Raw genomic sequence first — 25,287 nt, 5'->3', positions numbered from 1 at the left:
TTCACATTTATAAATTTCTAATTTACACAGCGAAACACTCAATCTTTCAATGTAACTTATAAGAAGCATGTAGTTTTTTTGTTTCGGTATTTATTTTAGAATAAGAATACATTTAAAAACAACAAAGCATTATCTCGAACCAATAGGGAAGTAGTTAAAAGATATATCTTTCTGAATATATTCATACATCAATTTTTTCCCCTTTACCTTGATCAGTTTTTGTTGTTGGCTTCCAGTGTTCAGCACTGATGATAGGCAGACACACTTGGCCTTTTTCATCAATATTTGGGTGGTAGATTTTTCTAAGAAATGTAATTTTTGGAGATTTAAATGGGTATTCCGCAGGAAAGCTAATTTCTTTACGAAATGCTCATTTATTGTATGGGGGGGATTATCCTGCAGGTTGAGAAAAAGAAACTGTTACAAGACTAAACAGAGTGATGAATCTTTTATTTCCATGTAATTTTGTTTTCTGATGATAAAATTTTATAAGCATTCAATTAGAGCTGGGGAATTAACTTGACTAATATAATCAATTAAACTCAATTAGTCTCATAAAAATAATCATATAATTAATGTTTTTAATTATACCAACTGTCAAGGTAATCAAAATATTGCCATTATGATTTCTCACTATTATTTGTATTTGAAGTCTGTTCACCTTAATCGATTAGTGTAAGGACTCACAAAAACAATAAACTAATCAAAATTAGTGTTTTCTTTCATTGCGATTCTTGATTATTCCAATTATCCCAGTGTCACATGAGAATAATAGACTTGTTGAATGTAATCAATTAATAAGCCCAATGATTCATCAGTTAGAAAATTCCACTAATTAACAAACTCTTCATTCAATATGACAGAATCCTAACTAAAACCTAAATTGATTAGATTTTGTATCTGTATTATTGTGAAAGTTGGCGAACGTGTATGATTTTTTATTATAATAATAAATATATGACATTTACACTTAAAACACTGAAGGTTATAAATGTAAAATCTGTTACGTGTATGATTTTTTATTATAATAATAAATATATGACATTTACACTTAAAACACTGAAGGTTATAAATGTAAAATCTGTTACGTGTATGATTTTTTATTATAATAATAAATATATGACAAATATATACAAATTTCTATCACACTGTTAAAACATGGTTGTAAACGTTCACTTCACCACAAAGTGTTCAGCAATTTAGTTAATTATTTTTATTTACTTAAGACACATTATTCAGGTCAGTAAACATTGGATTTGTGCCACTTTAACTGTTTCAATGATCAAAATTATACACAATTTAACATACTAACTGATCATTTCATGACATATTTAGGTGATATCTACACAAATAAGTTTCACCAGGACAAGTTACTGATGAATACATTGCAAACTGAGCCTTTTAGAAAAGCAGATAGGGCATCCAATGAATGTTTGTGCAAGAACCTCTTCCTATACTACTATATTTTATTTTCAATTCTAAAGTTAAATGATGCAATTTGTATGCATTGTGACAACCATCTTTTCAGTCATATGTGACTAATAAAGGAAAAATGATCGTTACACAAAAGTTGGTTGTAGTTTTTTTTTCAATTTTAAGAAATATTCTGAAAATAATCCCTGACTTGAACATAAGTACAAAGATGACTTACTGTGTCAAACTTTAACTGAAATAAAACACTTGTAAAATTTTTAATATCAAACTTTTGGACTTAGCAATATATGCTAAACATGAATACTATAAAATGAATTTCATACTTCATAAGATCTGTAAATCTGACTAGATTTTTAGAACAATGACAAAATAACAACCAAACTTACAAGATTTATATAACAAAACTCATGAGACTGAAAAGAATTTTGGAAATCTGTGAATTTAACATGTTTGTAATATGGAGAAATTGTAACAAAAAAGTCCTTAATTGTTGAAAACAATTTTAATAACTTTTTTTGCATACATATTTCTCCCAACTTTAAGCACATCATGTCTATCTCTGTCCAATTTAGGCTTCATCTAAATGATTTCACAAATAGAAATAATGTCCATTCCATGTAATTCAAAGCAAATGGGTAAAAATGTGCATCACCTTAATGCGCATCACAAAATATTTAAAGCCTATCTCTAGGCTAATCCTTTCTGATCATCATATGAGGAGTGGCTGAAATCTCTCAAATTGTTTTCTTTTGAAAAAAGAAGAGTTAAGGGGATCTTATTAGGTGTTTAAGATTGTAAAGGAATTTACAGTAATATGCATCATCTTTTTTCATATTTTACAGTGAGAATAGTAGGATTAGGGGACACATATAAATTTGGGCAGGGTAGGAGTCATCTTCAGCTAAGACAGTTTAATTTTTCTAACAGGGTGGTTGGCCTCTGGAGTGAGATGCCTTCCGATCTTGTAGAGGCAGTAAATTTAAGTGAGTTTAAGAAAAAGCTTGAAAAGTATATGAATAATAATGGCTGACTAAGATTTAAAAAAATATATTTTAGTTTAGTTTAGAGGATAGAACAGCCGAGATGGACCAACAGATCCCAAAACATTATGTTATGTTATATGCTAATATTAGACTGCTTTATAGGAGTAACAAGGCAGTATACTTGTTTTTAGAGAAAAAGTGATGAAAATAGTTTTAATTTTAATATGAACAATCTTGCTGTATAGAAAACAGCCATTGGACTAACAACAGATGTATGTATGAATTTAAAAAAAAACACTAAACTTGTGGCAAAATAAGCATTATGTGTGTGTATTTATATATATATTGTTACGTCTCTGCTCATTTGATAATTTCCTTAATTTATGGTATAAATTCTTTCCGAGGAACTACAGCGAGACAAGTCCTTTCTTAATTAAAACTAGTTTATTCTTTCTTGATAGAACCTTTTAGTATACAGAATTTCCACAGTCACTTTAAATTTAACAACCTTTATAACACACTCTATAAATCACAGTGATTCACACACTTTACTTACAGTGCCTACTGTTCGCTTGACTTAATTATCTCTATCTTCAATCTATCTCTCTATTTCTCATCTATCTACCAAAAAAAAGAGGGTGGCCTGAACAAACCAGAGTTGCCAAGAAAACTCGTGATCCCTCAAAAATCCCATCACGTGTTACCAGCGTCACGTGACTTCCGCTGTCTTAACAATATATATTTATACATGTAACTAAGTACAATATCACTACTATGAAGAAACAAATCCATTCACAGTTTAAATATGAGAAGATAACAAATATATAAATTAGAATTTCCTAGAAGGATGCAAGATTTATTTGTATGAATATAACAAACAAAAAATACTTGTTTTAATCAAATAAAATGATTTTTTACAGACAGTATCAGGCCCTGCAACATTAATATGTTGGTTACATATACTTGGATGTTTCTGAATGACTTCATTGATGACTTTCGTATATCCAGTAGCTCCTAGAAACAGAAAAAAACAATGTTTAATATACATTAGGAAGTATGAGAACTAGCATTTAACTTTATGGCAAATACAAATATAGTTAAATCAAATGACAGAAGAAGTAATACTACTAGTAGTACTACATAATGATAAACAAAATCATAATTAAAAATAAAACAGAAATTGCTAAAAGTAAAACACAGAACTCTGTTTAGCTATTGGCTCAAGGCCATTATGACATAATTAACTTAAAAGTTACACAATTAGTAACTGAACTATGGCAATACACTTAGTCGTACTGACACTGTAACTTGTACGTGTAACAGTGGTCTAATAAAAAAAAAGTTACATTATATCAATACTATTAAGATATTGACTAACTTAAGTACACGTAGGACTAGAAATTCTAGAACAAGTGGTGAGAGTTAAACGTAACAATAACTTTATAAGAGTAACAGTCACAATACGTCTGCACACTCCAGTCGGAGTGACTGGGTTGATAATAATATATATATTAATTTCCAATCCTCATACTTTTCAATAAATGTGACTAAGTTTACTTTCCCTATACAAATTTCGAGAATAATATACAATTAATTTAAATAAAACTTGTATAAATTATGCAGAAATTCATAAACAAAAAATCTAACAAAATTATACTTCAACCTTTGTAATCTCCTTGTGACTGCAATTTTTAGATTGAAATTAAACAAATTTAAGAAGCGACGTCTAAAACAAATACCTAATAGCTCAAGTGCTTTCGTCAGGGAAATCTATCCTCGTTAGGAGTGAGCTTAAAATTATTCAAACATGTTTACAATTCGAAAAATTATAAGACAAGTGTGTAGTGTATCAGTGTACATTATTTATTAGTTATATATTTTTGGAAATTTTTGTTTTTTTAAATATAATACGATTAAAGTCTGGGAAATAAAGATAAGTCGCCGAGCTTTGCAGTGAAAAAATTGAAGAAGTTGGACACATTCAGTATTCATGCTGTGCTTCTTCAATAAAATTAAATTGTAAACATTGGTTTAATTTAGCATTTAAATTGGCAACACTATTGGAATAGTAAAAAATATTCAGGAATAAAATTTTAATTCGGCACTTCAGGGATCAAAATTTTGCCAGAACATTAATTTTTCCAGGACTGGACCTGTGTAGAGGTATTACGGGAAAAGAATATGTCATAAATGCAAAATTACTTGAAAGCAACACGTATTTATATTTACTTTTATTTGTTGTTAATTGATTGTTTGTAGTTAAGCACAAAGCTCCACAATGGACTATCTGTGCTCTGCCCACCACGGATGTTGAAACCCGGTTTCTAGCGTTGTAAGTCCGCAGACATTCCGCTGTGCCGCTGGGGAGGGGGCACTTTTACTTGTTATTGTGCATTTATGGTGTAACCTAGGTGGCATAGCATGATAGATAATCATTAATCATACACATGTTTATATAAAAACACACCAGAATTTGTTTTGGCAATAATGCGTGCATTTAAAATGAAACTTGCATTCTTAATTTTGTAAAAATTTCCCCAGAACTGTTTTTTAGAGCAAAGTCTGCTGTGTCCACCGCGAGGAGTTGAATGCCGGATTTTAGCGTTATAAGTTCGTAGACTAACCGCTCTCACACTGGGGAACATTGCTCCCGAAAAATATTAGTATGTATATTTGACAAATGTTTCAAATTAACCAATTCGAGTGAATGTTTAGCATTTGAGACAAGAAGAAAAAAACACAGTATATAAATAATATTTATACTTGATGAACTTATTTGTTCATACCTAAAAGGTGTTACAATGTGTGTGTTGATTGCACTTTATTTATAAGAACTCTGTGATGACTTTGGAGCTATTCTTCCATTTTTGTTCGTGCCTAGTCTTATAACCGTGATTATGCACTAATACCAAACAGCGCCATTTTTATTCTAACAAACTTCTGAAAAACACAAACCCTGGTTTATCTTAAATTATACTTCATGATAAATTTTTCGTAGACTCCCCATTGTGCATGAACGTCGGCTTCCAAGACTGTATTTAATTTAAGCAGTCCAAAGCTACAAAAGTTTAGTTCAAGCTTGACAACCACCAACGTATTAGTAAGCCAAAATTTCTTTTGATTTATTGAATCTGATTTTTGTTGGGAAGGGAGAATATCGCCATTATAGGATAAATATTTGCTAAATTTCTACAAATACTTATACAAAGAAATTGATTACTTTGTGGGCTTGCTTGCAAATTATGGACCCAAGAAAAAACTACACGCGAACAACATTTAATAATTGCTTTATTCTATTATTACATTGTAGTTTCACATAAGTTATATATATTCAGAACAGCTTAATAAGTTTATTGATATTGTCTTTAGCCTTTGACTGTTGAATATAATACAACAAAAAAGAAAAAAGTTATTTTTTACACTTCCACTAGGTGACCTTTCAGCAACAGGTTTCAAGCATCGAACAAGAGAATATTGTAGTTGATTGTTTGAAAAAAAAAGTAATTATTTGTTATCAAGTTTAAAAGAAGGAATCAGGTATGATAACAACATATTTATATTTTATTGGCAGCATAAATTAGTAGTTTCTATCATTTATAATAACTCAAGAAGAGGAAATGCTTATTCCTAGTAAATTTGTATTAAAGTTTACTTGTAGTTTAAATGTCAGTGGTTTGTGTAGGCTTAACTTTTAAGTTCACTAATTTTAAACTACGAGAAAGTATTAGAAAGGCGCTTTGTCTAAGTCTAGGCTTAACCACAAGGATGTGTGTACATGATAAACTAAAATGAGACTTAAAATCGTAGAAGCTGATGGTTATCAATACTTTATAATTAACATTAAACGAGTAATATAATTTAGTTGACAATAAGAATGATAATACTCGTCAGTCTATAATCATAACCTAATTTCTAAATTTAAATGAATATTATTTGTTTTTGTATCTTAGAACTTGATAAGTTAAAATTTAAAGTTATTAAAGTAGAATTTGAAACCATTACAAAGAAATACAATATTATATTTCTTATTTTTATATGAGGAAGTACAGATTATGATCTATAGAGGGTTGGTAAACTGGCTAATGTATAATTAGTTTATTTTTACTGGGGTATAATTTTGAACATTTGACGTGAAGGTTGAATAATGAAAGTTATAGCATCATTTAATGTATTGTTGAGATAATGCTTTTCTTTTAGTTTTGGGTCAGTGAATCATGATTAACAGTGCAAGACTTGGTATTTTAAATTATATTTTTAATGAGAAACCTGCATAGAGAAATTTCATTGATCAAAATCTTCAAATAGCCTAACAAAAGTTTACAAGTAAGTCTTCATATTATATTAACTTGAGAAGAAATCAAAATGATAGATTTTCTTCTCCCTCATTAAGAACAGTAGAATGCTCTTTAAACTTATTTATCATTTTTTGTACTGTAGCTTCACATTCGGTAGTTATGTAGATCAGCAATGGAAATGAATAAAGTACCACTTGTGATTTTTACACTTGAGTGTTAGCCAGTTTGCTGTTTTATATTTCTTCATAAAAGCTTATTTGACATTGAAGTAATGGCTGAAATATAAAGCTCATTTAAGTCATTTACTGTTAGAATAGGTTGTGTTGTACAGAACTTGGAAATAATAATAGGCAAACTGTAAGTCAGATCTAGAGAATGCAGACAAAATTTCTAGGATTTTGTTATTTTGATTAGTAAATTTTTTTGTGAAACTTTTGTCGTTATTGAAATTGGATTATTGCTCAGTTTGAAATTATACCCCAGTTTCTATGCATATACAATATGTAGTTGTAATTTTAATTTTTGCTGGCTGTTTCTTGCAACTTGTCTTGACATGTACTGGTAAATGTTGATACTGTGTTTAATAATGAAAACAGAATCTAAAAACACACTGAACATATATTGAAGACTGATACTCTTGTGTAATAGAAAGTATTACTTGACAGAAGACCAAGTATTTATTCTTTCAACATGTCTAGGTTATGTTTATTTTTTTAATTGTTTGTCATTGTACTAAACAGTTTGTTTCACAAACATTGTTTATGTTTCTTAAACATATTTTATTGTAATATCATGCCAATTCCCTTGGAACATTAAGTTTTTTCAACATTTTATTTATCATGCTACAAAATATCTGCTTCACAAAGGTTGAATAATTTTATTTATATATTATTTAGTGTTAGCATTATCTTATAACTGATAATTAGGTCTGTATAATACTTGTGCTTTCTAAAGTAGTCTTATTGATACTTCCTTGAGTACTCAAAGAAACTAACTTGTGATTTATTCATTTTGAAACTTGATTAGACATAAAGATGTCTAAATGTTTATAAATATTTTATAAATCTAGAAGGCTGGTTGTATCTATCAACTGTGTTCAGGTTTCTTTAATTCAACTGATTTCAATCAGAATTACCATAAAAACTCAAATGGCTTACTAAAATAAGCAGAGAGTAAAATAGAGATAGTCTGTTTATAATTTTACTAAATTGTATGAGGTTGTAAGAAAAGATCTTGAGTTTTGTAAAAATAGGTAGAGAAATTGAGTGTATGTGAGTTTTAAAAACTGAACTTGTATGCAAAGAATAACATAAAATAGTCCAAAAATACGTGATTGTACATGCACAGTTCTAATGGAATAGATATAGCCATTGAAATTACATTGTAACTTGCATAAGTATAACCATTATATACATTTATTGGTTGTATACTTATTATAGTAGCTGTATTGTATAAAATGTTGTAGTCTGAAAATGTTGAAATTTTTGTAGCATTTTTTTTTATCATCTTACACTTTGGCAGATCTGCAATGCGTGTGGATGCCAATAAGTGTCTGAGTATTTCTGTATTGTGTTTCACGTCAGTGAGATGCAGCAGAGGTTATTCAAAAAGATTAATTTAAATAATGGCTGGGGCACTGCCGTTCAAGGTGTAGTAGTTATGATATTTAACATCTTGCTGAGAGTGCTTCTAGTGGGTCAAATATCAAATTCATCATGACATAATCTGTGTTATTTAATTCTCACATACAAATATAGATTATAATGATGTAGTAATCTACAAGAGAAAAAATAAACTTGGTAGTTTTATAGATTTTCATGGCCACCGCGGTGAATATCATGTTTTGTACTTTCCAAGTTGTGATACTGATCACAACTTGTAAAGTGGGAAGCATCTAGTGATAATCAAACTTAAGAATTATTTTATCTGTGACTGCACTCATGCTATTGCATATTACACAGATCATTTAATTACATAGGCATGCAAATTTAAACTTCATAAAAGTTGTTTTGGTTTTAGTAATGGATATTCTATAATTCATCTACGCAGATTGCAAAAATAATATTCATTTTTTTCTATCATGTAAGGATTTTTTACAAATTGGGAAAAAAAAATTATTACTTGGATCAAATTATTATTTTGTTTACCACACCGAACATTTTTTTATTATTATGTTTGTTAACAAAAATACAAAGAAACTGAAGAAAAAGGAAGAACATTGATGTCAAACGAATATGCATCATCATTCATCCTGATTTGTTTTGTGAAATCTACATCTTTTACTCTCTAAACTACGTGTTATGTTCTTTCTTTTATGTATTGTATTATGATGTTTTGTATAAAATCTGTATGTGAAGAAAAAAAATGGATATCATTTTTGGGTTCAGCATACAGGAATTACTGTAGAACATGTAAAAATTTAAAGACAATAAAAACATTATTATACAAATGCACACATTAAATGTAAGGGGTAAAATTATTTATTACGTGTAATGGTTTTGATATTTGAATTAAGCTTTTCATCTGTTTCAGTTTCTTTCAAAATATGAATTACATAACCAGTGTGGGAAAGGAAAGCATTGAGGATAAAGGAAAACAGGTAAAAAAGGAGGTGAAACGCCCAGAAATGCAGATCTACAGGCCTGGTATGGGACTTCGTGGAAAACATGGAAACAAAAATGGTGAGAATAGAACCAGCAGCCCAGTTGATGGAGGGTCCTCAAGTGGTTCAAGATATGTCTCTACGCCAAGTCCAACCTCTTGTATTGATGATAAAGGTCAGTCTGGACAACTGGAAAGAAGAGTAACAGATTTAAGTTTGCATGATTCTATTGCATCAAAAAAGCATACTCCTGAAGATGTGGATTCAAAAAAAGGAAGGTCAAGACGTCCTGATCAACAGGTCTATGTTCCAAGGGCAAGAGTTGCAGCTTTACAAGAAGGAGGTGAGAAGGTTAAAGAAAAGGAAGTTGTAACAAATATGGAAAATAAAACACAGAAAAAAGAAAGTTTTCTTAAAGGATCAGATATAAAAATGTCTGACATGGAGAAAGTAAGACAAAGTAAATCTCCAACTCAGCGACATTCCCTAAAACAGGGACACAGACGTGGTAGAACTATTAGTGGCAGCAGTTTGAAAGATAGCTCTTCAGACTATTTGTTACCTAGCAAAAGTTTGCAGAAACATACAAAAGAGGACTATAGCTTAGAAAACTGGGAAAATGAATCAATTGTTGAAGAGAGACACGTGAATGTCAGTTTGTCAAAACCACCAACAGGAATTCAAAAAGTAACCAATGGAGATACAAGATCTTCAAGTCAAAAACAGCCAAAAGAACCACCAGATAAGAATTTTCTATATCATTCTGGTGTTGAAAACAAAGGGGAAAGTTACAATGATGATAAAAAGTTCCAGAGAAGTTTGAAAAACCATCACAGAAGATATAGTGGAAGTTCTCAGAAATTAGTGAAGTCACCTGAGCGTGCTCAGTTTAAAAACAGAAAGTCTCCGGAAAGACTGAAACACATTAGTTCTGGTGGCAGGGCATCTGCATTGAGTGTTCAAGAAATTGAATTAGAAGATTGGGATGCTGAATCGATTCCTCTAGAAAAAATAATTGCTCCCACGAGGGCATATAGCCAAGAAGATATTCGTCACACTAGTGACTTGGACAAGGCACATGACTTTCACCATATACAAACTGAAGAACGGACATCTAATCGAGTAGAACCTCTAAACTCAAAATCATGTTATGATGGAGAAAATGTTAAAGAAAAATTAAATAATAGCTTAGATGACGAGTTTTGCTATAGTGAGAACTGGAGTGAAGCAGTAGAGGAATATCACAGAATTCATGATAAAGATCAGTCAAAGCACAAAATTCAGATAGTAGGAATCATAAATCAGGAAGGTAACTTTAAGAAAGAGATAGTGTCAAGAAATGAACTGAATACTCATCATCATACGCCTGGAGATGAAAGTAATAGACAGAGCAGGAAGCATCATCATCATCACCGTACTCGTGAAATTACAAGTAGTCATATAAAAGAGGAGAAAAGATTACATCATGACAGTGATTTTCTGTCCAATCTTCCACCGCGTTTTCAGAAGATGAGGGAGGCTTCAAAACAGAGAACTCATTATACTGATAATCATGAAGTCAGGGGTGGTGGGATCATTAAACTTCCAAATTCACCCCCTTCTCCTCCTTCTATGCCTTCTCCGTATCCTTGCACTTTGGAAAATCATCCTAGTGATGGTGAACCTACTCCAGTTGTCCAGAAACACCTTTTTAATCCAAACAATCCTAATAAACCTGTGATTGTCATCAAACCCCAGCCACAGGCTATCCCATTTGTTGGTGTGATGGAAAACTTGATGGACCCTGTGCCACAAACAGTACCATTTTCAAATGTACCTTTTCCTACCCCATTCTGTCAAGTCAGTTCTTCGGCACAACATCTTCCTTTAGTACATCATCCTCCAGGCCCCTATGGATTTACAGCCATGAATACTTATCCACAAGCTTCGTCACCAGCTGGGTTTCCAGCAATAGTGGAACAGTCTTTCATGCAAGATAGTCATAGAAGGTAAACTAGCCTATAATGGTTTCCAGTAAAGGTCTTCAAATTATGTACTTGGTTCCAAATATACATTTTTAAACTGTAGTACTATGTATTTGAGAATAATAATATTATTTTTATACTGCCATGTTTGGTTAAACTTATAACATTACATAAAGTTTGTATTTTATTTATTTTTTACTTTTCAAATATGTTTTTAAACCTTAGCGTGCATAATGCTTTCATACAGTCTCTTTTTTTTTAACTAATTGTTGACACTGGATCAGCAATATGGTAAATCTAATTAACTTTTATACCTCTTTATATTTTTGACCGTCTATCTGTACTTATTTATCTATATTATATAAGCAAAAGATCAAAATGAGTTTCAGATTTATCATGCTGGGTATAGGGAAATTTTTTATCAGAAAAAAATTAATTTTTACATTTTACGTTACGTCTTTGTGATATAGTGGAATTCATCTTTTCTTGTTTTCTCTTGCACCAGTTGAAGAAAAATTACAGCTTATTGCAGTGCTTTGTTTGCAGTTTATATGTATGTTTAAGAGAACCATTTAGCAAAAAAACTGGAATATTGTACCATCTATAGCGTTGGAAAAATTAATTCAAACACATATCGCATAAAAGTTAGCATTTAGTTAAAAATAAAATGGTTCTTGTTTTTGGTATTTCTTATTTGATGTTTTTTGATGGCCTTCATTCTACATTTATGAATTAAGAAGCTTCTCCAGCCAGTACCTTGTTGACATGTAGGTTTCCTTATACTCTTTGCAGCACTTTCATGGTTGTACATTCTTTAGTCAGTACATCTTGGGCAGTACTATACTTCCATTAAACATAATATATAACAATTCTCTGTCCACTGCTGTTTTCTAATTTTAACTTTTGTGGATTCATAATGTGTTTAACTTTATTTTTCTCTTAGGTTATTTTCTAATCACAAATTCTTTGTTTGTGATATGTAAGGCATGTGTTCTGTTTCTTCTAAAACTGACATCTGTTTCTAGTCTTCATGCATTATTTTCTATCATCCATAGTAAACATTACACTTTTCTGATGTGATTCAAGACCAGTTTATTGTTGGTCAAACTTCTTATTTTTACTTCTCTGTTTTCCTATACTTGCAAATATATATTTTTTTTTAAATAGGGACTTGGAAGTTTTACTAACTGTTTGTTCAGATTTCAAATATTTGTATCTTTGGTTAGTTTGGGCTAAGGAAGAGATTTTTCTTGTTTTTGAATTTGTAACTGATTCACACAAAGAACAATGCAGCTACTGGAAAACTACCTAAACTGTAAACTGAGATGAATAGAGGTGTCAATGCAAAAACACAAGAAAGTCCCTAAATGTAATAAAAAAAGCAACAAATTCCAGCTCTTTAACACTCTAGACCTGAACATTTAGTGGAGAGCAAATAAACATGAGAGGTTTACTATTAGATTATCTAAACCTAGATCATAGGAGACGTGGATGGGGAAAGATGTATAACAAAACACGGATATCACGAGGCAGGAGCTGAACCAGTTCATTCGTAGAGGCTGTAAAGAAAAACTCATGGTCCAAAGCTAAAAAATAAGAGAGATCAGTTACAAATTTAGAAACAAGAGCATCAGAAATCTCACTCTTAGCCCAAACTAACCAAGATAAAGATAAAAAAATATTTGAAATTTGAAGACTTAGAAAGAAAAACTTCCATTTCTCCATTTAAAAGGTCTTACTATCTCCAATCATATACTCAACCTGTTTACAGAAACTGGACAATTCAGCTGTCCTTTTTTTTTTTTTTTTGTATACACGTAAACTCCTTTCTTAGTTAAAGGCTTGGTTGCTTTTCTCAAAAGTCTGGTTGAGTGGTCACTTTCCAAATGCACTAAACTCATCTTTTTCTTTCTCTCTCCATGGTTCTGAACTCGTATCTGTGGCAGGGTAGTAGAATGTCCAAAATCTTTGGGGTACAGACTCCAAACCTTTAAGAAATTTGAAAGACCAGTGTGCAGTGATTTTCAGTAAGTAAATAAATCACACTTTTAGAATTTTTTTTTTAAATATTGGAACATAAATGTATGTATATACAGCCATGCAGGTTTACAGAATCATCAAAATCTTCAGGGCACAAACACTTAGCCTTCGATTGTTTACTCATTGCTAATTTCTGGGAGTGGGTGGGAGGACATACACCTTGCTTCATATCAAATAAAACCAACTTTATTTCTCTTTATTATTTAAAATACGTATTGTTTCCATGAAAGGGAGCCAAAGGCTGCCTGGAGGGGTTACCTGTTTTAACCACTATACAGTAATGTGTTGTCTGTCGGTCAGTCAGTAGTCATTAAAATTACATCACATAAGGAATGCTAAACATTGTACATCAGTAACACGTGCGCATGCCATGTATCACAAGAAGAATTATGCATTCTCAGGCTACAACACAGCATGACACACGAACTTCAAAAGCAAGAAATAAAAATATTTGTTACTTTTAATCTTGGTTGTATTTACTCTTGAAATAGAACACTTTTGCGGACCCTGTGGAAGTGCATCTAGTATAATCCATACGTACATTAATAAATAAAGCAACAGTGTTTTAAGATAAATTTGGTTTAACAGATGTTGGAGCTTTGTAAACTAAGTCTGTCATGTTAAATATAGTTTCTCTAGTAAGAAACAGTACTACAGTAGTAGTACCAACAGAGATGACATCATTGTATCATAAAGATGTTTCATTTATTTGACTCCTTTATTATATTTTAAATATGCTAAATTATTATAAAATACAATACGTTTCCAACCAGCTTTAAAAAAAAGCGATGGATATAGTACGATAAAGATTAAGTGTCATGATGTTTAAAATTGGAGATGATCACCCTAATACTAGGTATTACCTGGTACGTAATACTATTTGATAAGGCCTGTTGCTTATTCAAACTTGGAATGTTCTCTTTTTACAAAAATAATGTTTTGTTTTTGATGATGATCCTTGTCTATGCTGAATGTTTTGGCATACATTGCATGTGACTTCTGTGCAGCTGTGATATGTAGCCTTTCTATTCTTAAAGATTTTTGTGCTTTTCAAGTGCTCTCATCTTGACTGCCTCTAAAGTTTTGTCTGTGTTTAGTTTTTTTTGTTTTCTCTTCATTGGTTTTATTGCTGCTAGTGAAGTGTTTGAAGATGGAGCAATTAGTGGAATTTGTTAATCGATTAATTCTTGTACTCACTAACTAATTATATTCAACTGATAAATTGTTCTCGTGAAACTTGGATAGATGGAACAGTTGAAAATAACAATCATCAAAAACACTAGTTTTGATTAATTGATTATTTTTGCGAGTTGTAACATGAATCAACTGATCCAAACAACCTTGATTAATTAAAAATAACAATGAGAAATTATAATTTCAATTACTGGGATTGTTAAGTTATTGAAAACTGTAACAATTCCCTTAGCCCTAATCCCTTTTTTTTTAGCCAAGTGATGCTTAAGACCTACAGTAATAATTAAAAACACTAATTTCACTTAGTTGAGTGTTTTCATGAAACTAATCAATTTAATTATAATTTTGATAAATCTTTTATTTTATATAACATTAATCAGTGTAGTCTATGCTCGTAATTAATTGATTAATCAAGTTAATTGCTCAGTTCTATTAGAAGGCTGTACATTTTGTGTATAATGAACAATGTTAGAAGCAGTTGTCAAGAGATAACAGAAGAATAGCTTAGTTCCATATTAAAAGTCTATGAAAAACTATTTATTTATGTAAAAGCATTTATCTATTTGAAATTTTTTATTATTGCGAAATGTCAAAAAATTATTTTTCAAGTTTGTAACAGGAAAATAATCCATACTATGACATTAATAATCTGTACTATAACATTAATAATCCATACTATGACATTAATAATCTGTACTATAACATTAATAATCCATACTATGACATTAATAATCCATACTATGACATTAATAATCCATACTATGACATTAATAATCCATACTATAACATTAATAATCCATACCATGACATTAATAATCCATACTATGACATTAATAATCCATACTATAACATTAATAATCCATACTATGACATTAATAATCCTAAGAAATTTTCATTCTTTTCTCTTCCTGTTGTTGAAATGAAAGGTTGTTTACATTTACTTGGAATTAACTATTAATTATTATTTTTTTTTGTAGATTAAAACCTTTAGTGGAGAAAAATCTTCAAGATGCTGCTCTATTAGAAAGGGAACTGGCATCATACATGGCTAGAGGATTGGAAAATGTTGATTTCAAGTTACTTGGACAGTGCCGGTGAGTTGTCACATTGACATGTTTGTTTGTCATCTGAATCCTCTTTGTAGAATATTAATTAATACCAGCAGTGTTCCTACTGTTGGTCAGCATTTGCACATTTTGTGAAAAGAAAAATTACCAACAATTTTGGCAAAAATATTTTCAAATATAATTTTAACATTTCCTACCTGGCAAATTTTCTGAGAGGGAAATGACCACACAATTACATTTTGTTTGTTTTTGAAATATATAGTAATCCCCATTAATACTGTGTAAATCAAAAGTATTAAAATCATGTTTTACTGTAACAGGTAACAGTAGTAATGTTTTTATTTAAAACAAGTTGTGACTGTAATTAGAAATAATTAACCTTTTTTCATGTATTTTGTTTGAATACGATAAACATAAAGATATTACTAAATAGATAAGGATTTGAGTTAGAGTATTTTACTATTGCCTACCTATTAAACTCAACTAAGCTTATATGATGTCTTCTCAACGAAGAAAATTTCTGTAGCTTTTAAAAAAGATATAAATTAACACATAAAACACTTTAACAAGTGAGAAGAATATCTACAGAAACCATCAAATTTTCCTGTATCTTTGGGGGTTATTTCTATGTTTGCAGAGCTTCCTGTTGAATGTCTTTGATCAATTCTACAGGAGATCTGACTAGCAACTTTATAATAAAAGCATAAATTAATGCTCAAACCACTTGATGACACCATAAAAAAAGTGGAAACCAAAGCACGTACATAAAGCTAAGCAGAAAAAGACGGGAAATGTTTGGAAATAAAAAAATATATATTTTCTTAGCAAATTTATTGCTATTTTTTGGGGAATGATAAAAAAAAAAATTCTACAAGTGTATTGCCTACAGGTGAGACTTTTTGGAGCTGCAAAGAAATGAAAATTTGTTTTTCATCAGTTGTACTAAGTAAATGTTAAAATGGTAAAATATAGAATTTTAAATCTTTTTTGAGTTAATAATTTTTGAAATAGAGTTAGATTGACTTAAAAATTCATGATTCAAAAAAATATGAAACAATCATTGGTGGAAGGGATGGCAGAAAGATATTCACACCAGAGGGAACCCTAAAGATGAGTTAAAGAAAATAAAGATTATATTTTAAAAACTTCTTTACCTGGGGCAGGAGGTCAGTTTTTTTTGGATGAAGCCTCATTTTACCAAATGTGTAATTTGACCCCTTTCTCCTGAGACGTGCGCAAAGATAGGCACAACATATGAAGTGATGATTTGTGGCATTGCTAATTCGATAGCTCGGGTAATATTTGGTAAGATATTTATGGAAATGCATTTAACCGAAGTTTGATTTCATATAATGAATACAATAGTTATCTGTGGCGGTTGCTATGTAGTTTATTGAAAGATTTGAGCTTGTGTAGTACAACTACTTGCCCCACTGTTTTAGATTCTCTGTCACAGAGGAAAATATTTCTCAAGAGACACTTTGAGAACCAAGGTTAGTTTGGACACGGTACATCGTAACGTCATCTTTAAGCCAAGTGAATTAAAAGAAAGATTAAATTTAGAAAGAAAAAAAACTGGGGTTGATTTACTAATCAAAATATACTGGCACATGGGAAAGGTGACGACGTGCCTGCAACACGTTTTCTCTCACATGGTATGTAATGTTTAGATGTTTCTGAAATTTCTGTGTTTTTGTTTCCCTTCTACAGTTGGAAACTTCAGTTGCGGTACGAAAATATAATTCTGGCAGATCCAAGGTATTGTGCTGAAACTAACATTGAGCAGTTGCTATGGAAACATGCCTTCCACCAAGTGATTGAAGGGTTGCGTAAACAAATGGAGGAACAACAGGAAACTAGAGAAGAAACAAAAAAGACTCTGATTAGTCTCGTCGATGAGGTAAGTTCCAGTATGTAAGTGTCTGGCATAGTTTAACCCATTTACTGCGACTGTCACTGCTGTGCTGTATATATATATATGTGGGATTTTGTTAATATTCTGAGGGGTATTGAGGAGAAAAGATAAAAAAATGATTGACCCATTGTTTGGTAACAATGCTCGGGTAGATGGAGAGTGCTGAAACACTTATAACACTTACCATTCATGTGGGAAATTTAAAAAAATGAAATCCCACATAAAGCACAGCTGCAGTGTATAGAAGAAGAAAGTCTGACTCGTATACTCAAATGGCTGCAGAAAATGGGTTAATATACCAGTGGGAAGGTCATTGTGAGGACAGAAAGAAAAAACTAATATTCATAAAAGATTTTAAGAGAAAACTACTAAAAGATTCGTAAAAATGATAAAGAGAATATTGTAAAATTAACAAAAGAAGTGACAGAAAATTAGAAAAAATAACTAACTTAAAAAGTGTTTCATTTGCTAATGATCTTATTTGCATTTTTTAATATTTTACACTTTAAATGAGTGAATAAGATATACATACATTTAAGTAACTCTTTTTCTCAGTATTATCATTTGTGTGATTTAGGGTACAGTATTTTATGAAAACTTGTTGGAGAAGCAACAAGAAACATTTGGTTTTAATCTTAACCAACTTATGGAATCAGAGGATGTAAAGAATGGACACGGTCTTCATGCTGCAAATAATGTAATCCTGATTAGCGTACAGAAATTACTGATCTATCTTGGTGATCTTGCACGTTACAGAGACCAGGCTACAGGTGCCAACAACTATGGAAAAGCACGGAGGTAAGAATAATGCTTGTGTTTTTCAAAACAAAAAGAAAAAAAAACCTTGTACTCTACATTAAAATGTAAACATAAATGGTTCATTTCTAAAATGGAAGATGTCTTTAATTTTTTTAATTGAGCTTGAGCAACATTAACCTACAGGTTTTGGGGGTCTCGATGTTTTGATGTTCGGTCATTGCCAGCAGAATTGATTTCTGTTCAATAGCTTATTTAGGATATTGTGTCAGTCAGTAATGGATTGTAGGTTTTTTTTGCTTGTTTTACCAAGAATATACAATCATCAGCCCTTATCTCAGTTGTTCATTGATAGTGATGCTTCTCTTTACTCTTTCTGTTCTATACACTTCTAAACTCTCTACCATATCTGCATGGTTTGAAATAAAAAAAAAAATGTCAAAATTGAATGGATATAGACTATATTAATATACAGATGTAGTATTTTAAAAATTTATCATTTGATGAAAAATGTATGATGAAACATAAAATACCGTAGAGCCAAACATTCTGGACTATGGATCTTCTGTTTTATTGCTTGCTTTACTTTACAACAACATGACTTCCAAATTAGAGATGGCTAGAGCAGATAGTGCCTGATTAACTGCTCAAATATCCAGAAACAAAACTGACAGTGCTATGATTGTATAAACAATACGAACTTTTATTGTTGGATTTGTAGACTGAAGTTCTGAAGTTTACTGCATTATTATATTTGTTTTATTATTACAAAGGTACATTCATGGATTTACTGCACATTTTTGTTTAATTGCATGTGAAAAAAACATGCACTCTGATTCGTATGATAATCTAATATTTTAGATGTTGTCCAGTGAAGGTGGTGCCATGAAAAGGTTAGACTTGTCAAAATATAAGTTAAATGTATAACTGATTAGTTTGAAAAAATAACTGCCGTTTACATGGTTTTTATGAGGATGTATCCTGCCTTTGATAGTTATATAGCAGTAGTAAAGGTAATGTTCAATTTGAGGGCTGTAAAACAGAAAACATATTAATTTAGACATAAGAATGAAGTGAATTTTAACAGTATTGTATTGTTTTATAAAAAAATAATTCTTTTAACAGATCACATATCATCATTATGAAATTGTAATTATCTTATAAAAAAATATTTTTTAAGCAATATTTCAAAAACCATTTGATAGGAAGTTATTGAATTGATTTTTTTTTCTCTCTCTCTCCTTTTGTTTTTTATTTAGCTGGTATCTAAAAGCTCAGCAGATATTCCCCAAAAATGGCCGTCCATACAACCAGCTGGCTATTTTAGCCCTCTACACGGTGAGCTGAAAATGCTGACATTATCTAAGTTGGATTATTCGTGTGAAACTTTTTTTTTTTTTTTTGAACTCTGAAATGTCATGTATTATACTTTCAAAATATATTTTTCAAATGAATGCATAATGGACTCAACAATTTTATTTTTCTTTTAGTGAGGGCATCAATTATATGTTAAATGTAACTTTTGGTAGCATTTATGTTAATTGGAGTTAATATCAAAATATCACTTGTTTGTTTAGTGGTTTTTGAAAAATCGTTTTAATTATTTTATTCCTTCTTTCTTGTCCTTTTTATATTTTATAATTTTCTCTTTACTGTTCAGCGAAGGAAATTAGATGCAGTTTATTTTTACATGAGAAGCTTGGCTGCCAGTAACCCATTCTTGAGTGCTAGGGAGAGTTTATTATCTTTGTTTGACGAAGCCAGGAAAAAGGTATATATTGGGATATTTGTAGAAGATAAAAAAAAATGCTAAGATCACGCGTAACTTAAAATTCTCAGCAAAGTCTAGTTTTTAGAAGACATAAAACAGTAATAGTAATTTTTAAATATACTTAATAACCATTAAAACTCTTATATAATTACCCGTTTGTATGAGATAGAAATAAAAATTGAAAAAGCAATTTATTTAAAATATGCAACTGGGTAGTAAGCCTAAAACTGATAGTAGGATTTGAACATGGTGTAGTGTTTTCAATACTGTATATTACTTTTTAAGCATTAATGCAAAGAATATAGTAATTTTTAATAAGTTATGGGTCATTGTAAAGCTGTAAAATGTAACTTAGACGAATGCAAAAGGAAAAAAATGACCAAACTTTTGACTGGGCGGGAGTGGCTAAATATATATATTTTTATATTATGAACATTTTTGTTGATAAGTTTTTGCACTTTTATTTCAACCGATTTTATTAGAGGCTGTATGGTATGTTTCTTTACTGTGAGTTTATTGTACAATACTTTTGTTAACACATATGTAGCTCTGCCTCTGTAATAGACATGAAATATCGATACTTTTGTGCATATCGTTGTATCCTGTGTCATAATCTCTTGTACTAGTTTGAGCACATGGATAAAAAGCAGGAAGAAGAGCGACTCACGAGGAGGCAACTGAAAGAAAGAGGGAAAAATGAGGACGGTCTTATTGAGGAGCGATGTGAAATATGGATTCGTTCAGATGGATCAAGTTCCCAGAGATCCAACAAGACAGAAGAGGAAGAAGAAAAGGATGAATTGGGCAAAATGTCAACTGTAGATGTGTGTAGTTTAGTAAAAGTTTTAATAGTTAAAAATGGGTTAGACTGATCTTCTCTAAATATTAATTTGTTAACTACCTTTTCATATCTTTTGTTCTGAAATGCTACCTATAACGTATTCTTTATTTTACTGGTCAGGGTGGTTTAAATTATCATAAAGGTTTATGCATGTGTACTACCATGTTTGAATACATTCTAAAAGTTTGGTTTGTTGTCAGAGTCTATAGTCATCATGAATAGTTTAGTTCTGTAATTTTTTTTTTTTTATTACTTCTAAACTGGGTAAAAAGCGGGTTATAAGTTTTTCTAGCCCTGCAGTTAAAGTTGGTTATTTTGCCCGAGTCCTTTGGTTCTGGGACGTTTCTCTTTCCGATACGTTCACAAATATGTATTGGTATTTACAGTCGTCTTAGGACCTATTATATCATTCATTTGGTAGTTAACAGCTCCATCTGTTACCTGTGAAGGAATATAAAAATGTTGTGACTGTATTTACAAATAAGATGCTCAGTCTTCCAAATAACATGAAATAAATTTATTATTGACTAAACATGCACTTTTTTGATCAGCTTTTGAAATAATACAAAAACAGACCTGGGAAGAAATTTTTACTATTCTTTCATAATATGCATGTTTAATATTAATTTCTAATTGAGGCACATGATCTATTTAGATCAAAGCTAAAAATCAATCCAATAATGGATATAGCTAATTAGATATACTTTTCTTTAACACATTCTTACTTATATAAAGATTATGATGCATTGTTTCAATATTTGGGTACCCTTGCTGTTAACAATATTTTCGTTTGTAAATCCAATAATATTTCATGATGTTTAGTCAGATTTAGGTTAATCCTGATTCCGTATACTAAGCCCATGAAATAATTTTTTATAATAAAACTAGATATATTAAACATTCTACTAAACTCTGTTAATGAAAGTAGCATTAAAGAATACATAGGGTATTTTATGTGATAGTGACCGCAAGGTCGTATGATAGTAGACATATCATAAGGGATTAATGTTTTATCAAATTTATTTCTATTTCCAGCTGAACAAGAGGTTTGTTTTGAGCTTCCTTCATGTCCACGGGAAACTGTTCACTAAAGTTGGGTAAGTTGGGAGAAATCAGTAATTTCATATTGATGGAATAATTTTCTAAAGTCATGAACAAACTTAGGTTGAAATATGTGTTATAACTTCTGATTACTGAAATAAATATATATATATAATTTTTGGTAACTAGGTTTTTATGAACTGTTTGTTTTTTACGAAGGATTTTTATTTTTCGATTTAAGAATATGTCTTTTGAAAATACAGGAACAGAAATATGCTTAGGGTTATTAATTTTTATTTGTAAGCACAGAAGTATACTAAAAGTTAAAGCTTCGTTTTAAAAGGTACTTAAATTTCGCAAAAAATGACATTTTAAACTAATAAAATTATAATTTTTTTTTACATATAATTAATAAAAAATACTAATGCAACGTTATCAGTCAGGCCTGCTTCTGATAAGGTTAGCTTCAGACAGAAAATAATTTACTTGGGTAACTTAATATTTGCATGTTTATTGATTATACCTTGTACTTCTGAACACGTGTTTTTCTCGTACCTATATCAAAGAATGGTTTTAAAAGAAAAGTGCACTATCTCATTAAGTAATTATGATGAAAGCTGTTTATTAATTGGTTGATTTTGAGGGATCTGATAAGAAATAACTAACTGAAACAGGATGGAAACGTTCACTGAGACCACCAGCTTAATGCTGAGAGAATTCAGAGCTTTATTACATCGAACCCCAGCCCCCGTCAGTTCCACCCGTCTCATCCAGTTACTAGCTATTAACATGTTCGCTGTGCAGACCACCTCCCTTAAAGGTAATCCGTATTAAAATACTGTTTCTACCTAAATTTATCGTAGAATGTACTGTTATAGTTTTTGAATTAACCTCATAAATTGTCTTTTCTGTTTCATTTGTATATTGTTCCCTGAAACTTACAACACGTATGAAAAGACATAACTTATATATCTAAACCTGATATTTTCACAAATCCTGTGATTAAATTTAGGTGAGTTATATTGAAAATTAACTTTGAGTGTTTCAAATCACCAGAAAAATATTGTAATGGAAATATTTCCAAAAATATTCAAGAAATTTCTAAAAATTAACTGTAAAAAAAGGTGTAAAAGACAAAAAATTACAAGTATTTCTTTTTGATGAGTATTTTCCTAACAACCTGCAGAGATCCCCCCTTTTTTTTTGTTAGCTGCATCAATATTAATTATCTCAAACTGTGTTTTTTGTAATCCAAAATATAAGATGGCTGGTTGTGATGGACTTTTTTATTTTTTTTATTTAGACCATTCTCTAGGACCACAATGTCGATCCTTATTGCAAGAGCAAGCCTTACAAGTCATGCTGGCCATGGCTACCTTGTTAATGGAAAGAGGAGTGATGGGCTTACGAGAACATATGGACTCCTCGGAATACCCAGATCAAATTGTTAGTGAGGACATTGCACCACTTCTGCCTGCGATAAAGGTGTGGGCAGACTGGATGAGTTGTCATAAGCATCTTTGGATGCCTCCTCCAGCAGCCACAGATTTCAGAATGGGGTACGTCTGTTTCAGTATGGTGAACTGTGGATCTGAGGTTCCACAGCTTGTGTAATCTTTGAAAAGATTGTGCTCAATATTGGGGGGGGGGGGTATTACAAGAGAGGTGGCCAAATCCTACTATTTGTTGAAATATTTTAAAATAACCAAACTTGTTTAGTCTCTTTTTTTTAAATCTCTGTTCGTACGTTTCTTAGATTTATTAGAGTAAGATGCCAGGTTCTTTATGAACAAACTACTTAATAGGTGAAATTTCTTATTTTTCTTTAACTAATAATTTTAAAATTATTTAATTTTTTGTTTTGTTTATGGAAGTGTTAAAAATGTGTGTGTTGTCCATCAGCTTTGTGTTTATAATTATTTTTTTCAATCTATGTTGTAGGCAATTGCTGTTTTTTTCATATTTAGATTTTATTCGCTTCATCTTTTTTTTTTTTTCATAGTGCACAAGGATATTATTCTCCTTGTTTCTACTCATTTTCTTCAGAACCCTAAAATTGACTTAACCAGGTGGAAATGAGCCCAAACATCATTATGTACAACAAACCACACACTTAAAAACATATAGCAGATATTACATGCTTTATTAAGAAAAATAATGACGCAGCTCATAGATTTAGTTTACATAGTATTGTATAAACATTATTACATTTGTGTTTCATGTTGTTATTACATTTTTTTTTTCTCAGTTTCTAACAAGCAGAATTTTTAATGTGTTTACAGGTGCAAGGGTGATGTATGGACTAAACTTGCTGATCTCATGACTGTCTTTGAACAGATGGACCTTGATGTTAATGTAGTTAAAGATAATGACAGGTTTGAAGGTGTGTGTTTTTATTGTGTAAAGACAATCTAAGTCTTGTGTAAATAGGCTAGAAATATGTTTTGGGCTTTTGTAAGATTGGTGTAGATTCTATTTACTGAATATGTACTTTTCTACTAATCAGTATTGACACAGTACACTCAACTGGTATTGGTATGGTATGTATTGCTAAGCAAGGTAATACTTAGTATGTATGGATGGGCCGAGAAAAAATGCCTGCTGCATTCAATCTATTATGATGCTTACAAATAACTGCTAAAGTTGAATTGAATTATAACCTTTTTTGAGCACCTAATTGCCATTATCGAGTGTTTCATAGCTTGTAAGACTCTCAATATCATTGAAAAGTGTTGCTAAAGTGGAGAACTGGGAACTAGCTAAAGAGCCAAAGTATTCATCTTTCTTTTTTCTTCTCCCGCACTAACAAAAAAATGAGTGAAATATTTTCAATTGCTTTAGTACGACATAAAAGTATTTTGAGAGTACTTAGGAATGGGCTATCACTAAACATATTAGTGCTTAATATGTAGGGATGGGCCAAGAAAAATTGGCCACTGCATTCAATCTTTTACTCTTTAGCAGCTATTTGTGAGCATCATAAAGTTGAGTTATAACCTTATTTGAGCACCTAATTACCATTATCAAATTTCTCACAGCTTGTATGACAGTAATATTATTCTGTTCTTCTACACGTATTTTTGTGAGGAAATAATAAAAAGGAAACTACTACTTAGCAGTGAGTTCAGTTTATAAGCATATATCATTTCCATGTTTCATAAATAATAGTTTATATTGTGGTCGCTAGGTGACAGCATAAATTGTTCTTATATAATGACTGTTTGTGACTTTTCATTGCACAAACATGATATCTACCAAAACAATTTTTGTAGAAATAAATAACAGAATGAAAGAATAATCTAAATTAATATTCAAGGTATCAAGGTATTATCAGAAGCAGACAGATAATAGCAGAAGAAAGTAAAGTTACAAAAGGAAAAGTTT

The 25,287-nt window shown here is 30.8% G+C and overlaps 1 protein-coding gene across 1 annotated transcript in view; it reads left to right on the top strand.

Moving 5' to 3' along the window:
• The first annotated feature begins 5,870 nt into the window (after positions 1-5,870).
• Positions 5,871-25,287, top strand: part of LOC106464447 (telomerase-binding protein EST1A-like) — a 32,655-nt gene continuing 13,238 nt past the window's right edge. The window contains exons 1-12 of the mRNA XM_022392166.1: positions 5,871-5,954; positions 9,245-11,302; positions 15,490-15,606; positions 17,290-17,479; positions 18,072-18,292; positions 19,510-19,588; positions 19,911-20,021; positions 20,648-20,845; positions 21,898-21,959; positions 22,578-22,723; positions 23,207-23,462; positions 24,186-24,286. Coding sequence (XP_022247874.1) covers positions 9,258-11,302; positions 15,490-15,606; positions 17,290-17,479; positions 18,072-18,292; positions 19,510-19,588; positions 19,911-20,021; positions 20,648-20,845; positions 21,898-21,959; positions 22,578-22,723; positions 23,207-23,462; positions 24,186-24,286 — 3,526 coding nt within the window. The 5' untranslated portion in view covers positions 5,871-5,954; positions 9,245-9,257. The remainder of the gene's footprint in view (positions 5,955-9,244; positions 11,303-15,489; positions 15,607-17,289; positions 17,480-18,071; positions 18,293-19,509; positions 19,589-19,910; positions 20,022-20,647; positions 20,846-21,897; positions 21,960-22,577; positions 22,724-23,206; positions 23,463-24,185; positions 24,287-25,287) is intronic.

The sequence above is a fragment of the Limulus polyphemus genome, unplaced genomic scaffold (assembly GCF_000517525.1).
Source record: "Limulus polyphemus unplaced genomic scaffold, Limulus_polyphemus-2.1.2 Scaffold1655, whole genome shotgun sequence".
Classification (NCBI taxonomy): domain Eukaryota; kingdom Metazoa; phylum Arthropoda; class Merostomata; order Xiphosura; family Limulidae; genus Limulus; species Limulus polyphemus.
The sequence above is the reverse complement of the archived record's forward strand: the minus strand, read 5'-3'. Positions and strand labels throughout refer to the sequence as shown.